The following is a 9,531-nucleotide window of genomic DNA, read 5'->3' as shown; positions in this document are numbered from 1 at the left end:
GGAGGGGGGTTGGGAGGCGGGGTGGGATTATGGACATTGGGGAGGGTACGTGCTATGGTGAGTGCTGTGAAGTGTGTAAACCTGGCAATTCACAGACCTGTACCCCTGGGGATAAAAATATATTATATGTTTATAAAAAATAAGATTTAAAAATAAAATTTAAAAAAAAAATGAGCAGAAGACATGAACAGACACTTCTCCATTGAAGACATACAAATGTCTATCAGACACATGAAAAAATGTTCATCATCACTAGCCATCAAGGAGATTCAAGTCAAAACCACATTGAGATACCACCTTACACCAGTTAGAATGGCCAAAATTAACAAGACAGGAAACAACGTGTGTTGGAGAGGATGTGGAGAAAAGGGAACGCTCTTACACTGTGGGTGGGAATGCAATTTGGTGCAGCCACTTTGGAAACAGTGTGGAGATTCCTTAAGAAATTAAAAATAGAGCTTCCCTATGACTCTGCAATTGCACTGCTGGGTATTTACCCCAAAAATACAGATGTAGTGAAAAGAAGGGCCATCTGTACCCCAATGTTCATAGTAACAATGGCCATGGTCGCCAAACTGCGGAAAGAACCAAGATGCCCTTCAACGGACGAATGGATAAGGAAGATGTGGTCCATATACACTATGGAGTATTATGCCTCCATCAGAAAGGATGAATACCCAACTTTTGTATCAACATGGACAGGACTGGAAGAGATTATGCTGAGTGAAATAAGTCAAGCAGAGAGAATCAATTATCATATGGTTTCACTTATTTGTGGAGCATAAGAAATAACACAGAGGACATGAGGAGATGGAGAGGAGAAGGGAGTTGAGGGAAATTGGAGGGGGAGATGAACCATGAGAGACTGTGGATTCTGAAAAACAATCTGAGGGTTTTGAAGGGGCGGAGCGTGGGAAGTTGGGTGAGCCTGGTGGTGGGTATTATGGAGGGCACGTTTTGTATGGAGCACTCAGTGTGGTGCATAAACAATGAATTCTGGTACACTGAAAAGAAATTTAAAAATAAAAAATTTTAAAAAATGTGTGTGTGTGTGTTACTAAAAAAAAAAAAGATCAGGCTGACCTCTGGATTTCTCAGCCACAAAAGAAATACCAAACATATAATAATATAAGAATAATATATATAATAAATGTAATAATATAAACAGTAATAATATAATTATAAATATATTTTCAATTGTAATATTGTACAATTGTAAATATATTTTGTTACAGAGGAGAAAACCAAGGTTTTCTCCTTTGTAACAGAATTGTAATATTGTATAATTTGTAACAGAATTGTAATATTGTACAATTGTAATATTGTACAATTGTAAATATATTTTCTGTTACAGAGGAGAAAACCAAGGTCAGTCTGTTTTGTTAACTTTAGCTATGAATTTTTATGCAACATATAAGGTAGCATAAATATAAAATAAAATGAAAATAGAAATTCAAAAAGAACATAATCAAGATACAGTTTTTTTGTTATACTGAGCTTTTAACAAACAAAAAAGAGGCATAAAAATTAGAATAATATAACTAATTCAGTTTAAGTTCCATGCAATATTTAAAGGTACCCAACACACTAAACAATATAATCATCATCTTCCCCATCTGCTTTACCCCTAAATAAAAAACTCTCAATTCCAAAAGATAGAAATTGTCAAGCCATCTTTTTGTACCATGATATCATAAAACTGAAAATTATTTACAAAGTGATAATTAGCCATAAACTACTTGGGAATTTTTTTTTAGCATTTTATTTATTTATTTATTTATTTATTTATTTATTATATTCAGTTAGCCAGCAATATAATACATCAATAGTTTTTTACATGGTGTTCAACAATTCATTAGTTGCATATAATTTGGGAATTTGAATACATCTTCAATAAATAATTCTTAGGTAAAGACAAAATCAAATAACTATTATAAAACTGTATATTTTTCCCAAATTAATTTATATATTTAATACAATTTCAATTAAATCTCAATAGGATTTTTTCTGAAATGTGACCGAATTGTTCTAAAGTTCGTTTGGAGGGGCACCTGGCTGACTCAGTGGTTACTGCGTGTGACTCTTTTTTTAAAAATTTTTATTTATTTATTTGACAGAGATCACAAGTAGGCAGAGAAGCAAGCAGAGAGAGGAGGAAGCAGGCTCCCCACTGAGCAGAGAGGCCAATGTGGGGCTGGATCCCAGGACCCTGGGATCATGACCTGAGTCGAAGGCAGAGGCTTTAACCCACTGAGCCACCCAGGTGCCCCAGTGCATGTGACTCTTGATCTCATGGTCATGAATTCAAACCCCACACGGGGAATAGATTATTTAAAAGGTGAAAGATTTATGGGCATAGATTATTTAAAAAAAAAAAAGTTTCTAAAGTTCATATGGAAGAATAAACTGGCAAAAAATATCTAACTTACTAAGGAAAGTCTAATTCCATTAGATATTAAAACATTACAAAACAATAATAACATTTATTTATTGAGTGCTTATTATTAATTAATTTATAAATTTATTGAGTGCTTATTATGTGCCAGACACTATTCTAAGCATATTACATGAATTAACATATTTGATCCTCATAACAGTTCTGAGTAGATACTCTTATTTTCCCCATTTTACAGATAAAATACTTTATGATTTTTTTTTTAAGATTTTTATTTATTTGACAGAGAGAAAGCACAAGTAGAGGGAGCAGCAGGCAGAGGGAGAGAGTTGAAGAAGCAGGTCCCCTGCTGAGCAGGAAATCAGATGTGGGGCTTGATCCCAAGACCCTGAAATCATGACCTGAGCTGAAGGCAGACACTTAACGGACTGAGCCACCCAATCACCCCTGTATAAGATTAGACAGAAGACAGATAAGTGAATGAAACACAAAAGGTAGTCTGAAAACAGACATATATATACACATCCGTGTGTGTATGTGTGTGTGTGTATTCATGTAGACTCATATATGTAATTTTATATTGTAATCCAGGGAGCATCAAAAGTCAACAGAAAAGGATTATTCAGGTAATGTCCCAGTTAAATGGTTAGTGTAGTTAATCCCAAATCTGTCTGTGCATCAAAAGCATCTATGTTTAAAATATATATATATACAGAAGCTGGGGTTCCATTTCTAAATATTCAGATTCAGGAGCTCTGTAGTAGGGCTTGGGCATATGTAGGTTTATTCAGCTCCTCAAGTGATTCTGATACCCTTGAACTTTTTTACTTTTAATCATATATATATTTTTAATTTACCTTTTCATAACTGATTCCTAATTTAATAACCTTGTAGTGAGAGAATATAGTTGTTGATACCAATCATTTGAAAGTTGTTGAAACTTGCTTTCAAACTTCATGCACAAAAAACCCCAAAAAAACAAAAACAAACAAACAACAACAACAACAAAAACTTCATGCACAGCCCATTTTAAAAGGGATTATTGTGTGGTTGAGGAAAAAATATATTCTCTGACTCTCAAAGGTACTGCTTGAGGCTTGTCTTTTATAGATTAATTTTTAAAATCTAATCTGAAACTCTGATACTAAGACTTCTCTGTCTTTTTACCCTATGATATGCTCTTTCATATTCTGGGGGTTTTTTTGTTTTGTTTTGTTTTGTTTTGTTTTGTTTTACTCTGCTGTCATGGAAGAGATTATCTTCCATCTCTGTAGTTCTCTCCTCAGTGAGTTCTAATCTGCTGATTGGCAATCCATTGGATTTCTTTATTTCAATAACTATATTATATTTTTTTATTCCCAAAAGTTTTTTTCTAAATAAATCTAGTTATTTTCTCATATTTTGTTGTCTGCTCATATTTCTGATTTCATTAATTTCTTCAAACATTTCATACATATTTGCTTAATATCTTATGTTTGACAACTCCAATATCTGAATTATTTGGAGGTCAAATTTATTTTCCTGTTTCTGGTGACTCTTTCTTGAGCCCCGCGATGGGCTCTTTGCTTGGCGGGGAGCCTGCTTCCCCCTCTCTCTCTGCCTGCCTCTCTGCCTACTTGGGATCTCTCTCTCTGTCAAATAAATAAATAAAATCTTTAAAAAAAAATAAAGATTGTGATGCATATTGCCAGTGGCTTTCCAGAAAGACTGTAGAACAGCAAGATCATGTATAAAGTGTGCCAATCTCATTTGCCAACATTGACTGTTATCTTCATTAATACACGATTGGTGATTTATATTTAAATGTCTGCCATTGGGATGTATAAGCTTTGGTGCACATACTGGGTTTTTTTAAGTCATTGCGCCTAAAAAGTACCTGCCACGTGGTAGCTGAATGTTTAACCAGGCTGAACCCTTATTAATATGTCATATTCTTGGTGGTGTATAAATACTTTTTGAATTAAAAAAAAAATATGGTGACTCATATCTTCATACATGTAACAATTTTTAATTATTCTTATTCTAAGGAATCCTAGAGGCCTAAATAGAAAATGCTTTCCTGGGGTACCTAGGTGGCTCAGTTGGTTAATCATCTGCGTTTGGCTCAGGTCATGATCTCTGCTTCTTGGGATCAAGCCCCACATTGGCCTCCCTGCTCAGCAGAGAGTGTACTTCTCCCTTTCCCTCTGCCTCCCTTCTGCTCATGCGTTCCCTCTCTCTCTTGAATAAATAAATAACATCTTTAAAAAACAAATTTGATCCTTGCCCATTTGAGAATACCAGGATAGAAGCCCAATGCCCAGCTGAAGAAAGGGTTTCATTAAGAACTTGTCATCTGTCCATCTGTTAGGGACTCTACACAGAGGACAAATCTAACCAAACGTACCCAGAGGGAACCCTTCAGTAAGATTGGTTTCTCCTGAGCAACTAACAATGCCCATTTGGGAAAAGGCCTGTTAACAGAATTAGCCATGAGAACCCTCATTAGAAAGAGTAGCCCATAGTGTTCCTGTGAACTCATTTACTCTTATAAGAGTCCATGTTTCTACATGGGTGCCCCTTCCTTGTGTTACCGCAGAACTCTGCACTTCCCTGTACTTGGACTCCTGAGGAGAGGGTCTCACACATTTTAGATAATCACTATCTCTTGAATATATAACTGAATGACTATTTATTTACCTTATACAATTTGCCAAATTCAACACAGTCAGTTGCTTCAAAGGTGAAAGTGACTTAAGGCTCCCATTTGTTATTCTTTTGCAGTCTGCCATGTAAATGTGATTGATATTTGGATAATTCTTGTCTATAAATTTGAAGCATGCATCAGTAATCCTTTTATTTCCTGTTTAAAAAAACAAAAAACAAAAAACAGAAGACAAATATTGTATTTGTAATGCCCCAGGGGTAAAAGTAAACATTAATGCTGAACCCCATTTTTAATATCACAGACCTTCAAATCGGATCTTTCTGAGCTTACAAGTAGAAAGAGCTTTAAAAGCACAGTCGGAGATATGAGGAGCACCAATGAAAACTATTGATGTAATACGAGGGCACTTTTCAACTAAAGCCTTTAGAAGAAAAAAAGATGATTAAATTTACCACGCTGTATAGAACAGGCTTAGCAAAGTAATGAGATTATTTATTTTTCCCAATATTTTCAGAAGGAGACATATTAACTGAAATTTTCCTAATTTCAAAGACAATGGTATCTTTATTCAATATATTTGAGTACACTTACATTTGAGTAATGGAGAGGAATCAGATTTATATCATGTTACAAAGGTGGGGGAAAACATGAGAAAATGGAATGCTCAAAAAAATCACTGCATTTAGAAGTTTGACACGTAGAACTAAAGTTAAAGTTTATGCTTAGGCTGCATGACTTCTGAAACAAAAATATCCCTAATTGGGAAACAGTTTTTTAGGGTATGTAAAGATTCAAATGTTTAAATGTGTGTGCATGTGTGTGTGTGTGTGTAAATTTTTTAATGATTTTCTTACTATAAAACTAATGAAAATCCCATTCATATTTTTCAGCAATTCAAGCCACTAAACAATGTGCCCCATCTATTAGGGCTGAGAAGAAAACATACTCTGCAACTACCTACTTTTACACAGTTGTCCGTTAGCGTCGGCATGTCGTTGATGGTCAGATGCATAATTCCAGTGCAGCTGTTTGCAATGTTCCTGAAGCCCTGGACTGAAATCTGAATTGTACAGAGTAGATGAAAATGATGGAAGAACTTATTAGCTTGACATCTAATAAAACACTAAAGAAGTAATAACCGAAGGTATGTCATGATTTTGCTACTGTATTTTAAAAATTGGAACCATAAAACAGGCAGACCTAAGAGGGAAAGAATCTGGTCTTGATTTCTTTACTACTTAATTTCTTGTATGTATATATTGTGTAATGATCATAACAAGTCTAGTTAACTTATTGTTTATTTTTTTATTGAGGCAAAATTCACATAACACCAAATCACTTGAATGGGCCATTAGCCATTCATAATCTTATGCAACTACAACCTCCATCTAGTCCCAAAGCATTTTTATCACTCTAAAAGGAAACTGAATCTATTAAGCCATTGCTCCTTACACTCCCCTTCTCACAGCCCCCATCAATCACTATCTGTGGATTTACCTATTCTAAATATTTCATGTGAGTGGAATTACACAATATATGGCCTTTCGTGTCTCCTTTCTTCCACTCGGCATAATGTTTTTGAGGTTCATCCATCGTGTAGCATCATGTATCAGTCAGTACCTTGTTCATTTTTATGGCTGAATAATATTCTTTTTTAAAAATGTTTTTTTATTTATTCATTTGAGAGAGAGAGACTGAGAGCATGAGCAGAGGGGAGGGAACGAAAGCAGAGGGAGAGGGAGAGGCATACTCTTCTCTGAGCAGGAAGTCTGACACTGGGCTCGATCCCAGGACCCCAAGATCTTGACCTGAGAGCCAAAGGCAGGCGCTTAACTGACTGAGCCACCTAGGCACTCCTGTGGCTGAATAATATTCTGCTGAATGAATAGATCACATTTTATTCAGCCATTCATCTATTGCTGAATATTTGGGTTGTTAACATTTTCTGGATATTTGAATAGCGCTACTATGAACATGAAAATACATCTGTTTATTTAAGTATATCTAGGTATCTAGGAGTGGAATTGCTGGACAATCTGGTAATTTTGTGTTTAACTTTTTAGGGAACCACCAAAATGTTTTTTTTACAGTGCTTGCACCATTTTACATCCCACCAGCAATCTATGAGTATTTCCACTTCTCTACATCTTTGCCAGCATTATTTTTCATTTTCCCATATTTTCCTTTAAAAATATTTCCTCATGGGTTTGAAGTGGTACCTTATTGTGACCTTGATTTGCATCTCCTTAATGACTAATGCTATTGAGCATCTTTTCGTGCGTTTATCAGTCACTTGCGTATCTTCTTTGGGGAAATGTCTATCCAAGCCCTTTGCCTATTTTTTTTTAATTTTTTATTTTTTATAAACATATAATATATTTTTATCCCCAGGGGTATAGGTCTGTGAATCGCCAGGTTTACACATTTCACAGCACATAGCACATACCCTCCCCAATGTCCATAACCCCACCCCCCTCTCCCAATCCCCCTCCCCCCCAGCAACCCTCAGTCTGTTTTGTGAGATTAAGAGTCACTTATGGTTTGTCTCCCTCCCAATCCCATCTTGTTTCATTTATTCTTCTCCTACCCCCTTAACCCCCCATGTTGCATCTCCACGTCCTCACATCAGAGTTATACAAATCAAAACCCTTTGCCTATTTTTAATTAGGTTATTTGTCTTTCAGTTCTTAATTTGTAAGAGTTCTTTATACATTCTGGATACTAGACCCTTAGGTATATGATTTGTGAATATTTTCTCCCATTCTTTAGATTGTCTTTTCACTTTTTAAATAATGTTCTTTGATGCACAAGTTTTTATTTTGATGAAGCCTAATTTATGTTTTTTTTTTCTTTTGTTGCTTATGGTTTTGGTGTCATATCTGAGAATCCATTGCCAAATCTAAAGTCATGAAGATTTACCTTCAGTGTTTTCATCTAAGTTTTACTATTTTAGCTCTTACATTTAAGTCATTGGTGCATTTTGAGTTAATTTTTGTATACAGTATGAGGTTGGAATCCAACTTCATTTTTTTGGCATGCAGATATCCAGTTGCCCTAGCACCAAATTGTTTAAGAGAGTGTTCCTTCCCCCATTGAGTGGTCCTAGCACCCTTGTTGAAAATCAATTGGCCATAAAAATATAGGTTCATTTCTGGTCTCTCAATTCTATTTCATTGGTTTATAGGTCTGTCTTATACCAATACCACACTGTTTGAGGACTGAAGTTCTGTAGGATTGATTTTTCTTTCAACTATCATTATCCACATTAACAGAAGCAGCAGTTGTGGAGAATGTTCAAAATACTGACTGATCAAAGGATCAAATGCATTTGCCTATGATGAATTATCTTAAAATAATTTAGTTAGGTTTCATTTTCTGTAACAAATAGTCATGAATGGGAAATCAGATGGTATTTAGACTCAGTAATGGGGAACCGAGAGTCCACCCAGGAACAGACAGCAGAGGCAACACCCCCGCAACGTCAGCTTCACAACAGCATGACAAGGAGGACAAGCAATAGCAGCTATAATGGACCTCTTAGGAGACCTTTGGAGGCTTCCTGTGTCCCATCTGTCACTGAAGGTGACTTCCAAGCTTCTGTCATTACAGCCTCCACCTATATAAAAAGGACTAGCCAAAAATTAGGGAACTGAGTGCCCGATCCTCAGAACAACCAGGGCTCAGCTCAATGCCACCTGGTCAGAAAGTGTCCCCGAGCCTTAGATGAGGCCAGGTTCTTATTATACACTTATAGCATCATGTAAGTATCATAACTATAGTTAAATTAATGTTACAATTAGTTGTTGAACTAAATCCCCTGTACCCCCAGCTCCCAGCAGGGTACCTATAGTGTCAATGAGCAGATAATATTATTACATAAGTAAATGGAAGAATGTATGAATGAATTATGAGAGCCATGTGTGTAAATAGGTTTTTGGCTGCCCAGCAGACACTGACAAAGTGAGCACCAAGTCAAAGGCCAGAGGAAGACCTTGAGAGCAGGGCTGAGCATGCAATCTGGGGTGGCTGCAGAAGCCAAGCCCTCCCTCAGGGAGAAATAAATGTGGTGCTGAGGTCTGAATATTTGTGTCCCTGCAAAATTCATATATGGAAATCCTAAACCCTCAAGGTGATGTTATTAGGATGTAGGTCCTTTCAGAGGTAATTTTGGACTCTGCCTTCGTGAATGGGATTAGTACCCTTATAAAAGAGTCCCCAGAGAGTTCGCTCTCCCCTTCCAGCAGGTGACACCAGGAAGGCGAACCAGGAAGCAGACTCTCAATAGACACTGAATCTGTCAGTGCCATGATCTGGACTTCCCAGCCGCCAGAACTAGGAGAAATAAATAGATGTTTTTTATAATCCATCCAGTCTCTGGCATTTTTCTACAGCAGCCGGAACAGACTGAAATACCAGAACCATTTTTTCTAAAGAGTTTTTGGGAAATATGTTTCTAATGTCTGAACAGGGTATCTGTTTTAGCCCAGGA

At 36.2% G+C, this 9,531-nt stretch overlaps 1 protein-coding gene across 2 annotated transcripts in view; it reads right to left on the bottom strand.

Moving 5' to 3' along the window:
- LOC111155307 (F-box and leucine rich repeat protein 13) overlaps nucleotides 1-9,531 on the bottom strand; it is a 224,886-nt gene that overhangs the window by 90,917 nt on the left and 124,438 nt on the right. For both annotated transcript variants that reach the window (XM_022515450.1, XM_022515449.1), the window contains exons 10-12: nucleotides 6,004-6,102; nucleotides 5,346-5,463; nucleotides 5,075-5,237 (exon numbers count right to left, since the gene is read on the bottom strand). In XM_022515450.1, the coding sequence (XP_022371158.1) occupies nucleotides 5,075-5,237; nucleotides 5,346-5,463; nucleotides 6,004-6,102 (380 nt within the window). The remainder of the gene's footprint in view (nucleotides 1-5,074; nucleotides 5,238-5,345; nucleotides 5,464-6,003; nucleotides 6,103-9,531) is intronic.

Source organism: Enhydra lutris, unplaced genomic scaffold (genome assembly GCF_002288905.1).
Source record: "Enhydra lutris kenyoni isolate GAN:26980312 unplaced genomic scaffold, ASM228890v2 scaffoldscaffold40, whole genome shotgun sequence".
Classification (NCBI taxonomy): Eukaryota; Metazoa; Chordata; class Mammalia; order Carnivora; family Mustelidae; genus Enhydra; species Enhydra lutris.
This window is presented reverse-complemented; position numbering and strand designations above follow the sequence as displayed.